Source organism: Macaca mulatta, chromosome 7 (genome assembly GCF_049350105.2).
Source record: "Macaca mulatta isolate MMU2019108-1 chromosome 7, T2T-MMU8v2.0, whole genome shotgun sequence".
Classification (NCBI taxonomy): domain Eukaryota; kingdom Metazoa; phylum Chordata; class Mammalia; order Primates; family Cercopithecidae; genus Macaca; species Macaca mulatta.
Window position 1 is genome coordinate 84,435,611 of NC_133412.1, and position 16,888 is coordinate 84,452,498.

The 16,888-nt window shown below is 40.8% G+C and overlaps 1 protein-coding gene across 3 annotated transcripts in view; it reads left to right on the plus strand.

Annotated features, from left to right (window-relative positions):
- The window catches only part of MCTP2 (multiple C2 and transmembrane domain containing 2), a 258,383-nt gene that overhangs the window by 73,174 nt on the left and 168,321 nt on the right, over nt 1-16,888 (plus strand). For all 3 annotated transcript variants that reach the window (XM_015143071.3, XM_015143072.3, XM_077938743.1), the window contains exons 3-4: nt 11,252-11,314; nt 12,503-12,611. In XM_015143071.3, the coding sequence (XP_014998557.2) occupies nt 11,252-11,314; nt 12,503-12,611 (172 nt within the window). The remainder of the gene's footprint in view (nt 1-11,251; nt 11,315-12,502; nt 12,612-16,888) is intronic.

A 16,888-nucleotide genomic window follows, 5' to 3' on the forward strand; every position in this document is an offset into this window, starting at 1 on the left:
GCATGTATATTGATTCATATTATCACTGTAGTTGACTTTCCAACCATTGCCAAAGGCTCGAAAAGTCATGACAAATTTAGTTGCATTGGGGAAGGGTGATACATGGAGTCCCTAGGTGGTTAGGGCCCTAAAGAAAGGAGTTTCCAAGTGTCAGACTAAATGTGATGAAGCTAAAGTTAAGGGAACTCAGAGGAAGAGGAACTTATTTTTTATTTTTTTTCTTATCTGGTTTTTTCCTCCTCATTTTCTCCTCTAGTCAGCATTCTCCTGGTACTTATTTTACAAGACGCTTTTAACATGCGTTGTAAAATTAGCTAAGTATTTAGAAAATGCATATGGTCTATTCTGGTTCTTGCTGTAGGTGCTGATGGGGAAACTGGGATTAGACACAGACACTGGAAAAAATGACCAGCAATACCAACCACTCTCTACTCAGTGCTAGATAACCAGTTGAGATAAGTGGGGGAGGTTATTCTGAGCAGCGTGGTCAGGAAAGGCTTGAAGAGAACTCCTTTTGAGAATGAGTAAGACTCAGATAGGCAGAGAATAATACAGATTAGTTAAGTTTGTCTATGGGGCTCAAAAAATATGAAGGCCTTAGCCTAGTACCTGGCAGTCACAAGCACCTAACAAGTGCTCACTGCTATGATTATGGTTGTATTCATTAGTGTTTATAATTATTTTTAACATTGCTTATTTTTCAGAATGACATAGAAGTTTGGGGAATTTTAGTGACTTGTTTAATGTCATCCAGCTAGTAAGTGTCAGAGACAGGATCTAACTCCAGGACTGTCTGAATCCTGGGACTGTGCACAGAACTATGTGTATAACATGAGTTTGGAAGTACAATTCTGCAAATGGGAGAACTCAGAACTGGAGATCAAAAAAAGTTGATCACAAAAGGAAGACATTTATTTTTCTGTGTCCTCTGTGTCCTTTTAAACACAAGGATAATTATCAAGATTGAATGGGCTCATTGTCATGGTCAATAACTAATAATTATGAAAGAAAGGATCATTCTCCCTTCCCATAATCCATGTAATTCCACAATGGGGTATGTCCTTCCCTGACATTTCATTTGGCAGTTGGAGTTGTGAATAACTAGCTTTGGCGCGCGCTTACGTGGGTGAGTTGAGTGATTTAGAGAAGTTCCCCAGTGAGATATTTCCAGAAATTGCTTGGCAGCTGCATAGTTTCAGGTTAGTGATCACAGAGAAGCAGAGTGAAAAACCACAGAGGAGAGGAAAGGACCTCCAGGTTGCAAAATTAAACAAGTACGTCAGTTTCTCTACACTTCAATGACATAATTTTTACTATTTTTCTGTGATCTTGAAAGTCGTACCTCAACATGTGATGGTGTGTCAGCCACATCCCAGGGTCCATCATGGGCTCAGTCTCCCTGTTCTTCTTCCTTCCCTTCTTTCCTTTGCACCTGTTAAATGCCTGCTTGTGTTGATGCAGATCTAGACGCTAGGGAGACAGTAGTCAACAAAATAGAAAAAAGTTGCCTCCCTCATGGAGTTTCCACTAGGAAAGGTGGCATGCTATAGATATAATCAGAACATAAAGTGTCATGGAGAGAAAGAAAGCAGAGTAGGTGCTGGGGGTGGGAGGTGTTATCATTTTGTACAGAGTGGTCAGGAAGGACCTCTTCCGAGAAGATAACCTTCACTCAAAGATATGGAGGAGGTGAGGAAGTGGATTGCGTGCATAGCTAGAGAAAAGCCTTCCGGAAAAAGAGAAACAGCAAGCATAAAGGCCCCAGGATAGCAAGAGTGTCCCTGATGTTTCAGGAAGAGCAAGGAAGCAGTAAGGCTGGAGAAGAGGCAGTGAGGGGGCAATGGGAGGAGATGGCAGAGAAGTGAACAGAAACCACATCATGTAGGGCATCATGTATCCTGCCAGGCAGCTCTAGCTGACCATCGCAACTGCTTAGTGCACTGAATGAGTGAGATGCACAGGAACCCCATGGGCTCAATGCTGCATCGCTCATAGGGCAGAAGGAATCGGCAGCACACGGGCAGTGCTTGCTGTGCCTGCTGTAGACACTGGGTATGGCAGTAAGTCCAAGCTTTGCCTTGGACAAAAGGTATGGAGAAATGGCGCACAGGCTGCTGGGCTGTGTGCAGAGGGAAAATGGCACCATCCCGAGGCTTTGTCAGCCAGTCTCTGACTTTGTCCTAGTCACTTTCGGTGGGGAATGTTGGAGGGAGCTAAGAAAGGGAGTCAGATTACTGACCACCTTCATCAAATTCTTTTCATCCATTCTTCCCAAACACATAGGCTGTTTTATGACTATTACTAATATAATTAATAATAATAAATAATAGAATAGCAACACCAATCTAATACTACTTACTGAGGGTTTATGTGTAAGGAACTCTGCTAATTTCTGTATAAATATTATCAGACCACATCTATTTGGTTTCCTCTATATACAAAGAGCCCTCGCACAGTGTCTGTCTGAGAAAAGGCTTTCAGTGAATACCCATTGAGTGATTTAATTATTCTAACAACCTGTAAGAATCTGTTTTGACCCATTGAGAGATGTTCCCATGTCTTGAATTTTAGGTATATTTTTCAAGGACAGAAAGCTAGAAAGTAGCAGAGGTTTTTATGGTTTTAGATCTAACATTTAAGTCTCTAATCCATCTTGAATTTATTTTTGTATAGGATGTAAGGAAGGGATCCAGTTTCAGCTTTCTACTTATGGCTAGCCAGTTTTCCCAGCACCCATTTATTAAATAGGGAATTCTTTCCCCATTTCTTGTTTTTCTCAGGTTTGTCAAAGATCAGATGGTTGTAGATGTGTGGTATTACATCTGAGGGCTCTGTTCTGTTCCATTGGTGTATATCTCTGTTTTGGTACCAGTACCATGCTGTTTTGGTTACTGTAGCCTTGTAGTATAGTTTGAAGTCAGGTAGCATGATGCCTCCAGCTTTGTTCTTTTGGCTTAGGACTGTCTTGGCAATGCAGGCTCTTTTTTGGTTCCATATGAACTTTAAAGTAGTTTTTTCCCAATTCTGTGAAGAAAGTCATTGGTGGCTTAATGGGGATGGCATTGAATCTATAAATTACCTTGGGCAGTATGGCCATTTTCACGATATTGATTCTTCCTATCCATGAGCATGGAATGTTCTTGCATTTGTTTGTGCCTTCTTTTATTTCACTGAGGAGTGGTTTGTAGTTCTCCTTGAAGAGGTCCTTTACATCCATTGTAAGTTGGATTCCTAGGTATTTTATTCTCTTTGAAGCAATTGTGAATGGGAGTTCACTCATGATTTGGCTGTTTGTCTGTTATTGGTGTGTAAGAATGCTTGTGATTTTTGCACATTGATTGTGTATCCTGAGACTTTGCTGAAGTTGCTTATCAGCTTAAGGAGATTTTGGGCTGAGATGATGGGGTTTTCTAAACATGCAATCATGTCATCTGCAAACAGGGACAATTTGACTTCCTCTTTTCCTAATTGAATACCCTTTATTTCTTTCTCATGCCTGATTGCCCTGGCCAGAACTTCCAACACTATGTTAAATAGGAGTGGTGAGAGAGGGCATCCCTGTCTTGTGCAAGTTTTCAAAGGGAATGCTTCCAGTTTTTGCCCATTCAGTATGATATTGGCGCTGGGTTTATCATAAATAGCTCTTATTATTTTGAGATATGTTCCATCAATACCAAATTTATTGAAAGTTTTTATCTTGAAGGGCTGTTGAATTTTGTCAAAGGCCTTTTCTGCATCTATTGAGATAATCATGTGGTTTTTGTCTTTGGTTCTGTTTATATGCTGGATTACATTTATTGATTTGCATATGTTGAACCAGCCTTGCAGAAAACCTAGGCAATACCAATCAGGACATAGGCATGGGCAAGGACTTCATGTCTAAAGCACCAAAAGCAATGACAACAAAAGCCAGAATTGACAAATGGGATCTAAATAAACTAAAGAGCTTCTGCACAGCAAAAGAAACTACCATCAGAGTGAACAGACAACCTATAGAATGGGAGAAAATTTTTGCAATCTACTCATCTGACAAAGGGCTAATATCCAGAACCTACAAATAAGTCAAACAAATTTACAAGAAAAACCCCATCAAAAAGTGGGCAAAGGATATGAACAGACACTTCTCAAAATAAGACATTTATGCAGCCAACAGACACATGAAAAAATGCTCATCATCACTAGCCATCAGAGAAATGCAAATCAAAACCACAATGAGATACCATCTCACACCAGTTAGAATGGCGATCATTAAAAAGTCAGGAAACAACAGGTACTGGGGAGGATGTGGAGAAATAGGAACACTTTTACACTGTTGGTGGTACTGTAAACTAGTTCAACCATTGTGGAAGACAGTATGGCGGTTCCTCAAGGATCTAGAACTAGAAATACCATTTGACCCAGCCATCCCATTACTGGGAATATACCCAAAGTATTATAAATCATGCTGCTATAAAGACACATGCACACGTATGTTTATTGCGGCACTATTCACAATAGCAAAGACTTGAAACCAACCCAAATGTCCATCAATGATAGACTGGATTAAGAAAATGTGGCACATACACACCATGGAATACTATGCAGCCATAAAAGGGATGAGTTCATGTCCTTTGCAGGGACATGGATGCAGCTGGAAACCATCATTCTTAGCAAACTATCACAAGAATAGAAAACAAAACCCCGTATGTTCTCACTCATAGGTGGGAATTGAACAATGAGAACACTTGGACACAGGAAGGGGAACATGACACAGCGAGGCCTCTTGTGGAGTGGGGGGAGTGGGGAAGAATAGCATTAGGAGATATACCTAATGTAAATGACGAGTTAATGGGTGCAGCACACCAACATGGCACATGTATACATATGTAACAAACCTGCAGGTTGTGCACATGTGCCCTAGAACTTAAAGTATAATAATAATAATAAAAAGTAGCAGAGTTGGGACTGATCTTTTGGATTCCAGAGCCTTGTTCACTACCATGTACAGCTGCCTCCTGGTCAGGTGAGGTGTGCTGTTTTTGTATTCTGTTGGCACAGGTGTGGTACAGTGAAAAGAGCAGCATACCCAGGTAACTCAGAGGAAGCCTAATCCAGAGTGCTCGCCAAGGCCTAACTCTCCAGCTTTCCTGTGATGGCCATTTAGCCACCGGGCTCTGCTTTCGTCTTTGCCAATTGGGGAGACTAATGACAGCCTGTGGACTTGTTTTAAGAAGTTACGATGAGTATAAATTTTACATTAGAAAGTGCTCAGCAATGTACAAGCAACCATTTTTTAAAGTATCTCCTGTTAATAAACATGCAAAAAACTTATAGCAGGTCAGTGGACAAATATTGCTGAATATGCAAAGTTTTAGAGTATTTCAACAGGGCTTGGTAAACTTTTGTTTTTATAAAGGGCCAGAGCTTTGTAGGCCACAGGTCTCTGTCACAACTACTCAAGGTGAGGTCACATGACATTAGCCATAGACAACACAGGAACAAGTAGACAGCGGTGTATTTCAGTCAAACTTTATTTGTAAAAGCAAGCGGCGGGCTGGTTTGTCTCATGGGATGTAATTTACTGACTGTTTTATACCATCATATACTTGAGCAAGGTATATGGACACACATACACGATTCAAATTTTGCTATTAGATTAGACAGTCAATATTGCAGGGTAATCACTTTTAGAGACCAGTCTTGGAGATGAGAGAGAATTAAATTTATACACCTTGATTGCATGATCCATAACCTCCTGAAAAGTGGTATAAAAAATAAGAACAGACTTGGCCTTTTGGTAGGCTTGATTGTCTTCTGAAAACACCTTCCAGTTTTGACCTCTCATTGCCATGTAACTCACTTTTCATTCTATCACTGTGTCCAGTTGCTGCTTCATGGTTAGTGGAGCCGTCTGATTCCTTTGGCTTATTTTGTAACTTCCTTTTTCCTCTAGGTGTTTGTGTTTGTGACTCCTGTATTCTTAAATATATGTATTGTAAATAGACAAGATATGGGTTACAGATTAAATATGCAGTATGTATACATTTATATACTTTAATGGGGCAGTTTATAAAGAGAATTCTATTGATTTGTTCAGCCAACTTTGTACTCTTATTTAGCTTTTCTGGATGTGGGTTTATGTTTTCTTCCTCTGAAATTTAAACAAACAGTGACTGCTTACATAATTTTTAATTTGGCTTCCTGTGTGTGCCTCGCAGTAAGATCCTTCAGACAGCCGCATGGGAGGTGGTATTTGTACAGGATCACATTTAGTGTATATTGAAAGGAAAATGTTTATTCACAACAGTATCTTGCCCTCAATATCAAAGTCCTTGGTGATTAGAGATTTTCTTTTAAAATAATTGATCTGCCATTCCAGTATCTCCCCATATCCTGCTGAATTTTAATATATTTGCATCCTTATGGATGGAAAATCCACATCTAAAGGGAATGCAAAGTATGTATTACCTTCCCATAAATTTCAGTTTAGCAATGCAGAAGGGAAATATCAATGCAAACTTGCTTTTATTTAAAAAACACTAATGAAAAACACTTATCTGAAAGGCAATAGTGAGAGCTATGCAAGGGAAGACTAATCTCGTAATAGCGCTCATTCCAAGATGTTAAGACTGTGTTTCTGAATGGTAGAATGTAATTAGACAGTTTTGTCATATTGAGATGTATTAGCTTTGATAATATTTAAAATTATTTCTCTTCCTGAGTATGTACTTGTACAAAATTTGTTTGAAATGTTGAAATGATGCTTATTAGGTAAACAATCAATAGATAGTACATCTCTAGAATGGAATACTACTCAGCAATAAAAAAGAATGACGCAGATGACAACCTTTATGGATTTCAAATGCATTAAGTTGGGTAAAAGATTCCAGTCTCAAACATTTAAATACTGTATGATTCCAATGATATGATATTCTAGAAAAGATAAAACTATATGATGAAAATATACAATTACTTGCCGTGGGTCTAGAGTTGGAAGATTTGACTACAGATGGGGGTCAAAGTGGGATAGCACAGAGGCATTTTTTGGGTGGTAGAACTCTTCTATATTCTGATTGTGGTGGGAGTTATACAAATATATATAGGTGTTTAAAACTATGGCAGTGTACACATGGAAAGTGTCAATTTTACAGTGTGTTAATTTTTTTGAGTAAAATTTTTTTTTTGAGAAAGGCCAAGCACAGTAGCTCATATCTGTAATCCTAGTGCTTTGTGGGAGGCCAAGGTGGGGAGATCACTTAAGGCCAGGAGATAGAGACCAGCCTGGGCTGGTGTGTGACAATTATGGTGGCTGTGGGAAGGCATCTCTATAAAATTAAATTTTGTAATAAAATTTATAAAATAAATTATTTTATAAAATATTTTATAGCATAATATATAATACTATAAAATATACCTATTTTAAAATTTTTATATTCTAAAATATTTATAAAGTAAAACAAAACTTAGCCAAGTGTGATGGTGTACACTTGTAATCTCAGCTACTCAGGAGGCTGAGGCAGGAGGATGGCTTAAAGTCCCAGGAGGTTGAGGCTGCAGTGAGCTATGAACATGTCAGCAGTGTACTCCAGCCTGGGTGACAGAGGGAGACCTTGTCTCAGAAAAAAAAAGAAACAACAAAACACCTCAAAACAAAGAAAGACAACCCACAGTACTTGGTTACATTTATACGGAACTTTTTTTTTTTCTTGAGATGGAGTTTCACTCTCTTGCCCAGCATGGAGTACAGTGGTATGATCTTGGCTTACTCCACCTCCTGGGTTCAGGTGACTCTCCTGCCTCAGCCTCCAGAGAAACTGGGATTACAGGTGCACACCACCACACCTGGCTAATTTTTGTATTTTTATTAGAGATTGGGGGGGGGGTGTTTTGCCATATTGGCCAGGCTGGTCTCGAACTCCTGACCTCAGGTGATCCACCCACCTTGGCCTCCCAAAGTGCTGGGATTACAGGCATGAGCCTCTATGTCCAACCTAGGGAACATTTTTAAAAAATCTAATAGTAGTGGTATTCTGGGGTATTCCTGATGAAATAAATATTAATTTTGCTCTTCTTAATGAAAAAGTAAGTTACTGATGTAGTTTCTAGGTTTACAAAACAGGTGAAAATAAAGCAACTTCTACTCAATGAGTAATACCATAGGCACTATGCAAGAGTGTGGGCGAATATCCAAAGTTATGTGTCCCCCAGCGGCTGTAACTCCATCCTCCTGTGCATATGGAACATTTTGCTGTTCTTTATGGTAATCACTTTCCTATCTTGGTGTTTATATATGGTGTGTGACAGTTATGGTGGCTGTGGGAACCATAACTTTAAGTTCTGCGACTTTTCTGTGAGTAAAACCAGCCATAATGTTGAATTAATGTCATTCCTCACATTGAATTTCCTTGTTGTTATAAGTGGAAGACTTATCACATATTTGAATAAAAGCTCCGTTTTCATTTTTGATAGCATGTTAATGATGGTGGTTAGGTGGATTAATTTTGTCATTTAATTAACATCGTCATTCAGTACAGTGAGGCCAACTTGGGAGAATATATATGGTCCAGTCTGAGGGGTGATATGGTTTAATCGTACCTCTGTTCACTCCTCCACTCGGAAGTAGAAGATACAAGACCATCATTATCCTTGGCTAATGACATAATACTTTAATCAAAAGTGTTATTATCCACTTCAGGAGATCCCAATAGTTTTGTGGAATTATCTTCAAAATGGGATTGGTTAAGTGGAGCATTGATTCAATTAATAGAACTGGAGACCATAGCATGTGATTTTCAGGCTTCAGAGCATCAGCACCAGTTACTCTTGGCTCTGCATGTGAAGGCATGGTTATTGGTACCAGAAATCAGGCAGAATGATTGCATTTGATTGCATTTCTGGGAAATGATAGTATATGATATAAAACATATAGAAATCTATTGATATTGGGAAAGTCAGTAAGTTGAATAAGGTTCTGATTATTGTCATCAAGTGGATTTCAGAGAGTACTGCCCAACTCACCTGGGGGTCCTTTTATACATAACACGTGCAGGAGATACCAAGAACTAAAGGAGAGGTTTTTTGGCAAAGGACCTGTGGCCTCTTTTCTTGTCCATCATCAAGCCACATTGAGAGTTAGGGCTGTTTTCCTGCCTAGGCCTTGGTGGTACTTTCTGGGTCAGAGGCATATAGTGGCTGAAGTGCCAGGGTCCTAGAAAAAGCCTGGGTCTGAAATCACTCTTGATCCTGTGTGAATTAACCTGAACTGAACACAATGTATTCACAGTCTAGGGACATTAAACCTGGGACTGATGGGGAAAGAGGCAAGGGTAAGAACCACAGATTACAAGAACCTCAGGGCGTCTGTTTGTCCTAGCCCCATGAGGCTCCATGCCTTCTTGTGCTGAGGGCTCGTTTCTGCCCGGTTGCAGCCTTTCTCGATGTCACTGCATGCAGAGGCAGTGGGCCAGAAAGCCCATCCTTGTTTGCAGCTCCTCACCATTTCTCGTGGGTGCTGAAGATTTGCCCCCGCCGTCTGGATGTTTTGTGGCTTCTTGAGGCTCCACTTGGAGAGAGCGAATGTGTGTCTTGGAAGGTAGCCTGCCATCAAGCTGGATCTCTGAGTCATGTCCAGGTGGTTCCTGGTGGTCACTGTGCATGGAAATGACTAATATCATCAGTGCCCCTACCCCCAGTGGCTCATGGTTTCCTAAGCAGTGTCTCCAGGGCTGCCTCTCATCTCCTAATTGGCCCATAGCAGTGAAGTTATGCAGTCATCTTTGGAGGGGAAATCCCCATGTTTTTCATGGACGCAGTCAGTCCTGGCTAATGTGCCAAACAGGAACATCCTCAAATTGCTGGGAGGCCATTTGCTCATGTCCCCTCCACTCTGCCTCTCATTGCAGGCAGCTGTCCTCACATTTAGCCCAGAAACTCTGTTAAAGTTCCAGAAACAGACAAAATCTTCTTTGTGCATATAAAAGCTGATACAACTGAGGAATCTGTGCCCCATACTAACTACTGCATGATGCAGGTGTCATCGCCCTGTGGACTCATTTCCGGGGTATGAGAAGCATTTTAAAATTGGGAAACATAGGTGCTGGGCACGGTGGCTCACGCCTGTAATCCCAGCACTTTGGGAAGGCGAGGCAGGCAGATCACAAGATCAGGAGTCAGACCAGCCTGGCCAATATGGTGAAACCCTGTCTCTACTAAAAGTACAAAAATTATCCAGGTGTTGTTACGGGTGCCTGTAATCCCAGCTACTCGGGAGGCTGAGGCAGGAGAATGGCATGAACCTGGGAGGCGGAGGTTGCAGTGAGCTGAGATCATGCCATTGTACTCCAGCCTGGGTGTCAGAGTGAGACTCTGTCTTAAAACAAACAAACAAACAAAAATAACTGGGAAACATAGACACCTCTCATTCTGAGGTCATCTGTTCAGAATTTGCATTTCCCAGTTTTGGTTTGGTGATTGAACAGTTTTTTTTTTTTTTTTTTGAGACTGAGTCTGGCTCTGTCGCCCAGGCTGGAGTGCAGTGGCCGGATCTCAGCTCACTGCAAGCTCCGCCTCCCGGGTTTACGCCATTCTCCTGCCTCAGCCTCCCGAGTAGCTGGGACTACAGGCGCCCGCCACCTCGCCCGGCTAGTTTTTTGTATTTTTTAGTAGAGACGGGGTTTCATCGTGTTAGCCAGGATGGTCTCGATATCCTGACCTTGTGATCCGCCCGTCTCAGCCTCCCAAAGTGCTGGGATTACAGGCTTGAGCCACCGTGCCCGGCTTGGTGATTGAACAGTTTGCTAGCCCCATGAAGGCATGGCTTGAGGAGGGTCTCACAGATCACACTTTGAAACGTTTTCTTCCTAATAGACATGCTCAGTTCTCAGGATCCTGAGCTGCCCGTTTCACGTCGGAGGCTGGGAGCCAGGCTAGCCCACTTGGGAGGGATCTGGCACAGTGGCTCTGCTGCCCCACTGCTTTCCCTGGGAACAAAGTTATTTGCATGCTAAACACCTGGGTGAACTAGGGATGCCAGTGCCCCAGCAGGTGCGTGCAGTTCCTCTTATCCAGTGACTTAGGTGGCAGAGGACACAGCTGGATTGACACCTCTGAATCCACGTCTCCTCCTTGCCACACAAACCGGAAGGCAGCCCTCACTGAAGCTGCATATGCAAATATCAGATTTCCAAAGGGAAAGACCTGATAGAGGGTATCTTCCTGAGCTGGTATTAATTTGCTTTTATAAAGCAGATTTTTTTTTTCTTTTTCTTCACAGAAGCTATGTGGAAGCAGTGACCTGAATGCTTCTTTGACATCTCAGCGTTTTGAAGAACAATCTGTGAGTGGCATTCCTTAAAAAGAAACATTAAATGTTATAGATATTTCTCATCAATGTTTGGGTTTGTATTTCTTTGCCTCTTTTATTGCTAAAAAAAAAAAAAAAAAAAAGCCAAACCGTATCCACTTACAAAAACAGGCCTTGCAAATTTTGGCTGGAGGAGATTAATTCACTGTCTATTGATTAGGCGGACTGGGATAGATTCTTCTAAAAATACAGAGTAACTATGAAATTGAGTGAGATAGTAAGGGAGATAAAGCCATTCTGAAGTGCTTTGAAGCTTTCAAAGGAAGGCTGTCAAGGGTGGCTTAGCCACAAGATCGATTAATTGAATGTCCAATAAGTGAATGATAAATGATCTTATCTGCCCTTTCCCTTTAAGGACAGTCAAAAGTTTGAAATGGCTCAAAAATTTAATTGGGTTCATGTAATAAATATTCAAAAACAGACTTGAATTCTACAATATGGCCTGCAGGAGTTGATGCATTTCCGGAGGAGGAAGTGACTGAGTTGCAGGGAGGTGAGACTGTGAGGATTAGAGTAAGAGACACTAAGAGTGGGTGCCAGAGAATGAAAAAGAAGGGTGGAAAAGCCGGGAGAGCACTGGACAGAGACAATGTCCCTTGGCAACCCAGGGAAGGAGCATGTGTCAGGTGGACATGTGGGCTTGCGGGGGGATCAGCTGAGTCCCCAGAACTGAAATTTTACTGCACGTGGAGGAGGTCTACAGAGGTGATGGGGGTTGGTGGGAAGGGTGGAGAACACGATGGGGCATTTTACATCTGAACTCAGAAGTCGGGGCACATGTTCTTGGGAACCAGCCCTGCAGCGGCACTTCTTCCTCCTGTTGCCTCTCTTGGGACTGTACCCTGAGTTTTATAACAAGGGATCCTGCAGTAATTTAATGAGGGTATTTCAGAGGTTGGTTATCTCATTCTTGGAAGGTTAACCTTGCAAAGATGTAATCATATTTGCTTCTGAATTCTGATAAAATCACACTGGGGAGCAATGTAAGGGACTTGTTAATAAAGCAGGGTAACCGAGTTGTCGTCGTGAGGAGGAGTTGGGGATGACAGTTGATCTTCATAGTGGCCTTTCTTTTTTCCCTCCAAAATTAAGAAGTATTTCTGAAATTCTCTTGCTTGGGCCCAAGACATACTGTCTTAACTGCCTTCTCCATCTGTGCAGGTACTGGGGGAAGCCAGTGATGGCTTGAGTAACCTCTCCAGCCCTTTTGCGTACCTCCTCACCATACACCTGAAGGAAGGCCGGAACCTGGTTGTCCGAGATCGCTGTGGTAAGACCTGGGTCTGTTATAGTGGATGCAGGCTGGAAACTTCTTTCTCTCTGTCCTTGTATCAATACTGTCAGTCAGGCTTTGACATCACAGCATGGTTTAGGATAGACAGTAGCTCAAATCCAAGTCTCTCCAGGTATAAGACATTTGCAGTGAATTATTTAAACACACCAAGCCTTACTATTCTTCTTTATTATTAAGCGATACTATATAATGATACTAATAATCACATGAAGTTGTTCTAGAATGGAATGAGATAACTCTGATAGCATTATGCCTGGCATATAGCAACTGTTCAAGAAAATGTTTCCTCAATCCTACTTTAATTATTCATGAGAAAAATGTGAGCCCATCCTTAGTATAAGGCCATCCAATGTACACATTGACAGAAACGCCTTTGAAACACCTGCCTTCTGCTTTGAAATCTCACTGGACTCCCTCTAATAGCTAGTGTCTGCCTGTGCTTGTTTTATTTACCTTTTACAAGTCTCTGTACCTAGCCATAAATATATACCTGTGCATTTTTAAATTAACATGGGTCTATAATGTCCATATTGTTCTGCAATGAACTTTTTAAAAAAAATGTACAGGTCTTCAAAATTGACCATGCTTTTCCATGTACATATATTGCCTTTATTTTAAATACTATATTTATTCCATAGTATGATGTTTTGTTTATCTGTTTCTCTACTGATGGTAGCTATTTTTTTCCTTCTGTCTCTGCACTATAAATGATGCTGTAATGAACATATCATATATGTTTCTGTGCACAGATAAGGCTAAACCTTATATTAAAATGGCGTGTGTTTAAGAGCAGACAGTGGAGCCAGACTGCCTGGGCTCAGATCTTGGTGTCTCTGTTCATTGCTGTTTGATGTGAGAAATGTTGCTTGACCACTTGATGCCTTGGGTTGTTCATTTGTAAAACGGATAGTAAGGTTAACCTACCTTATAGGCTATTGGGAAGGTGGCAGGAATTAACTTATATAATGTCTAGTTTTCTATTGAGTTTTTTCTTCTAAATTTTTATAATTCTTCATAATTTTCAGCATTGACATTTGTTATGTGTTGCAAATATTTTTCTCCCAGTCTGTTGCTTATCCTTAATTGTATGACCTCTTTTGTCCTTCAGAAGTTTTTCATTTCATTGTAGGCAAATATATCTGTTTTTTCTTTATGATCTTTATTTATTCAGTTGGTTTAGTAGTTGAGGCCCTTTTATTCCAAAGAGTTCTTTTTCTTGCTTCAGTTCTTAGACAGTTTCTGCTGGTCCTTCTCTATGGTGTTTTGGAACATCTTTTCAATAAAGGAAGGGTCTATTGACTCTTAGATCTGTCTTCTATGTCTCTTAGGTTTTCTTTTTAATTTTTCCCATGACGTTTTCCTCTCGGGAAGAATTCTTCAGCTTGATCTTCAGCTTGCTCATTTTCTTGTCAGTTGTTTACATTGTACTCTTCTGTTTACCAGTTATGGTTTTCATTTTTATAACCTGTTTTGTTTGATGATCCCATCTCTTTTTGAGAATAGTAAGTATTCATTTAAAATATCCTGCTTGCTGCGGTGTTTCTTGGATGTCAGTTTAATGTATTGACTGTCTCTCATTTAGGACGTTATTTTCTTTTACCTGTTTGATTCTCTGAAGCGGGTTGCTTATCATTTTATTTGTGTGTTTCTGTTCCCGCATCTGTGGATGTTATTTTTGCTTACTGTGTCCTGCAATCAGTGATGATGAGGAGACCTGGGCATGCTGCAGGACAGGGTGAGCCGGTAGTTCAGGCTGGGTTCTTCCCATTCCTCCTGGTTATCACTTGCCACTTAAAGCTTTTCTGTCTGCATATGCCTGTGCTATCTGCTTCTGCTTATCTTCAGATGCCTTTGCTGGACATTGCTCAGCCTCAAGGCATAGGACAGTGTTGGCCCATCCAGCTCTCTTTCTGTACTGAACCCACCAGTCACACTGAGTTGCACTGGCCATCTTACCTGCTGCCTCCAAGCCTGGAGCATTCCTGGCTCACCTGCCACACACCCTTCCACCCTCCTACCCTCCCACTCCACCACTACCCGGAAATATCTTTGCTATGACTCTCTACTGCTCATGTCTCTGGATATGGCTTCTTCCATGAACTGATCTCACCTGGCTTTCATCTTTCAGAACTGGATGAAGTATGGCCTTTTTTTTCTGAATCAGAATTTCTCTTCTGTCTCTCTTGCTCATGTTTTTTCAGATGTAGCATTTTAAAATAGTGAAAAAATTATTGCCTACTTGTTGGTAAATAGTTTTTTAAATCAAAATCATACTTTCTGTATCAAGTGTGTCCTTTCTCATTTCTATTATTATTATAAATGTATGTATGTTTACAGCTGCATCTCTTATGTTCTTTTTAATGATTTGGGGCAGATAGCATTTGATGCCTGAAATAATATCTAAAAGATGTAATAGTAAACCAATGTAGGGGGGGCTTCCCACAAATATCCTGATTCTTGTCCTGATCCGACATAGTGTCCAGTGGTTACTTTTGTCAAAAATTATTGTTATCAAATTCATTTTGTGACAGTTTCTCTGGTGATCAGAAGAGTGTTCTAGAGAGTGTGTTTTTTACATTACTAGGAAGAAAATGTTCTCAAGCTACCTGTCCTGTTTTAAATTTATGGAATTTCTTCAATTTTTTTTGTTATTTATTTATTTATTTATTTATTAGACGGAGTCTAGCTCTGTCACCAGGCTCGAGCGCAATGGTGCAATCTCAGCTCACTGCAACCTCCGCCTCCTGGGTTCAAGGGATTCTTCTGCCTCAGCCTCCCGAATAGCTGGGATTACAGGCATGCACCACCATGTCCAGCTAATTTTTGTATTTTTAGTAGAGATGGGGTTTCGCCAGGCTGGTCTCGAACTCCTGACCTTGTGATCTGCCCACCTCAACCTCCCAAAGTGCTGGGATTTCAGGCGTGAGCCACCATGCCCTGCCAATAGTTTTTAAGTTTCGGGACATATACAGGCCCTGGACCTCTTCTGTGGGCTAACTACTTCTTTTCTAGCTTTCTCCATTTTTTTTTTTTTTTTTTTTGTTCTTTCTCCCTCACTGGTGTCAGGCAACACTATACTTCTCTATCAAACTGATGCAGTTACAGCAGATTCCTAGTAGATGGTCAGTGCACTGATTAGATAATGAAGTCATTGCACATATCAGAAAATGATACAATAGGGCTTATGTGCACTTGCTCCATATCTTGCTGTTTGAAGACCAAAGTCTGCTCTAACCCCAGCCATTGTCATCTCTCTCTGCAGAGTTTATCACAGTTAAAACATGTGAGAATTTGGCTTTTAATTTGTGCAAACCTAATATAATCCAAGTGTAAATACCCAGTAAGGAGTCTAGGTCATAAACTGTGCTGTTTCAGTCCCTATTTCTTTTGAAACCAGTAGTAATTGTTCTTGTTTTTTTTTTTTTTTTCTTTCATTTTGGGGAACACTTTATCATTATCTATTAAGAAAATACCCTACTCTTTCAACAAGTTCATGTTTTATACCTTGGGGATGTATAGTATGGCTTCCTATGTTATTATTGTTAATTTCTGTTTGATTATCACAAGTATTAAATTAGTGATGAAGGTATGACCTTGAGCCTGCTCAGGGCAAGACAGCATTTGAGGGTCTACTGTGGGTTCAAGAGGGGGTCCTCATTACTAATACGTGTGCTCCCTCACTCCTGCCTCCTTTGCCTAGGAACAACGTCACTTATCAATACAGCATTATTTTCTACGAAACCCGACCGAGACTCAGAATTTTTATCTAACACAATCCTTTGGACCAATAGTTCTCATAATTGAATGGGCCTCAGAAGAATCTTGGGAACTAATGAAAATGTACATCTCTGAGCCCCACACACAGATTCTCTGATTCAGTGTGTCTGGGGTGGGGCCAGGGAATTTGCATTTCTAACAAGTTCCCAGGTGAGGCTGATGCTGCTGGCCCAGGAACCACACTTTGAGAACCTTTACTCTAGGCAGTCCCCATCACAGGTGGATGTTGGCACATGAGAAGAAACCCATGCTTCTCCTTGAGGTAGAGTTTCAATTCTTGGTTATGTTAGCCATGACATTGTATGCTCCTGGAGCTTGTTCTCATTACCTGTTTGCTATCACTGGTCTCAGCTTTACTTAATTTGTATTCTTGGAATATAATTTAATTTAGTATTAACCCAATTAAAATAATTAGGTTCAAGAAACTGTGTGATATGCTAAAGTACTAACTATAAAATGTTTTTGGCTTATCTATG